General features: G+C 39.2%; 1 protein-coding gene across 1 annotated transcript in view; it reads left to right on the plus strand.

Annotated features, from left to right (window-relative positions):
- The window catches only part of LOC119590444, a 2,200-nt gene that overhangs the window by 813 nt on the left and 1,043 nt on the right, over window positions 1-344 (plus strand). Inside the window, exon 2 of the mRNA XM_037939105.1 lies at window positions 95-326. Coding sequence (XP_037795033.1) covers window positions 95-326 — 232 coding nt within the window. The remainder of the gene's footprint in view (window positions 1-94; window positions 327-344) is intronic.

Consider the following 344-nt stretch of genomic DNA (forward strand, 5'->3'; position numbering starts at 1 on the left):
TTTGTGACCTTTGTCTAAAACGGATTTATTTAAATCCATTTACGTCATTTATTAACAGCTCTAAAGGTTTACATAAAAAATTATTTTATTCCAGTAGTTCTTTACTTCACACACTTCCTTTGAATAATACAAAAATCAACGAATTAATTATACAAAGACTGAGGAAGTACATCCATGCGATCTGGTGCTTTCGGGTGCATGAACATTTCCTCGTCGAAGGCCACTCCCCCGCACAACAGCTGTATATAAAGGGGCTTCCATTAACGGCAGTCAGCAGACACAACTTCCTCAGTGAGCCAAGAAGAGGTCCAACCATGAAGCTTGTGGTGAGTCGATATACCTGT

The sequence above is a fragment of the Penaeus monodon genome, chromosome 27 (assembly GCF_015228065.2).
Source record: "Penaeus monodon isolate SGIC_2016 chromosome 27, NSTDA_Pmon_1, whole genome shotgun sequence".
Taxonomy (NCBI): Eukaryota; Metazoa; Arthropoda; class Malacostraca; order Decapoda; family Penaeidae; genus Penaeus; species Penaeus monodon.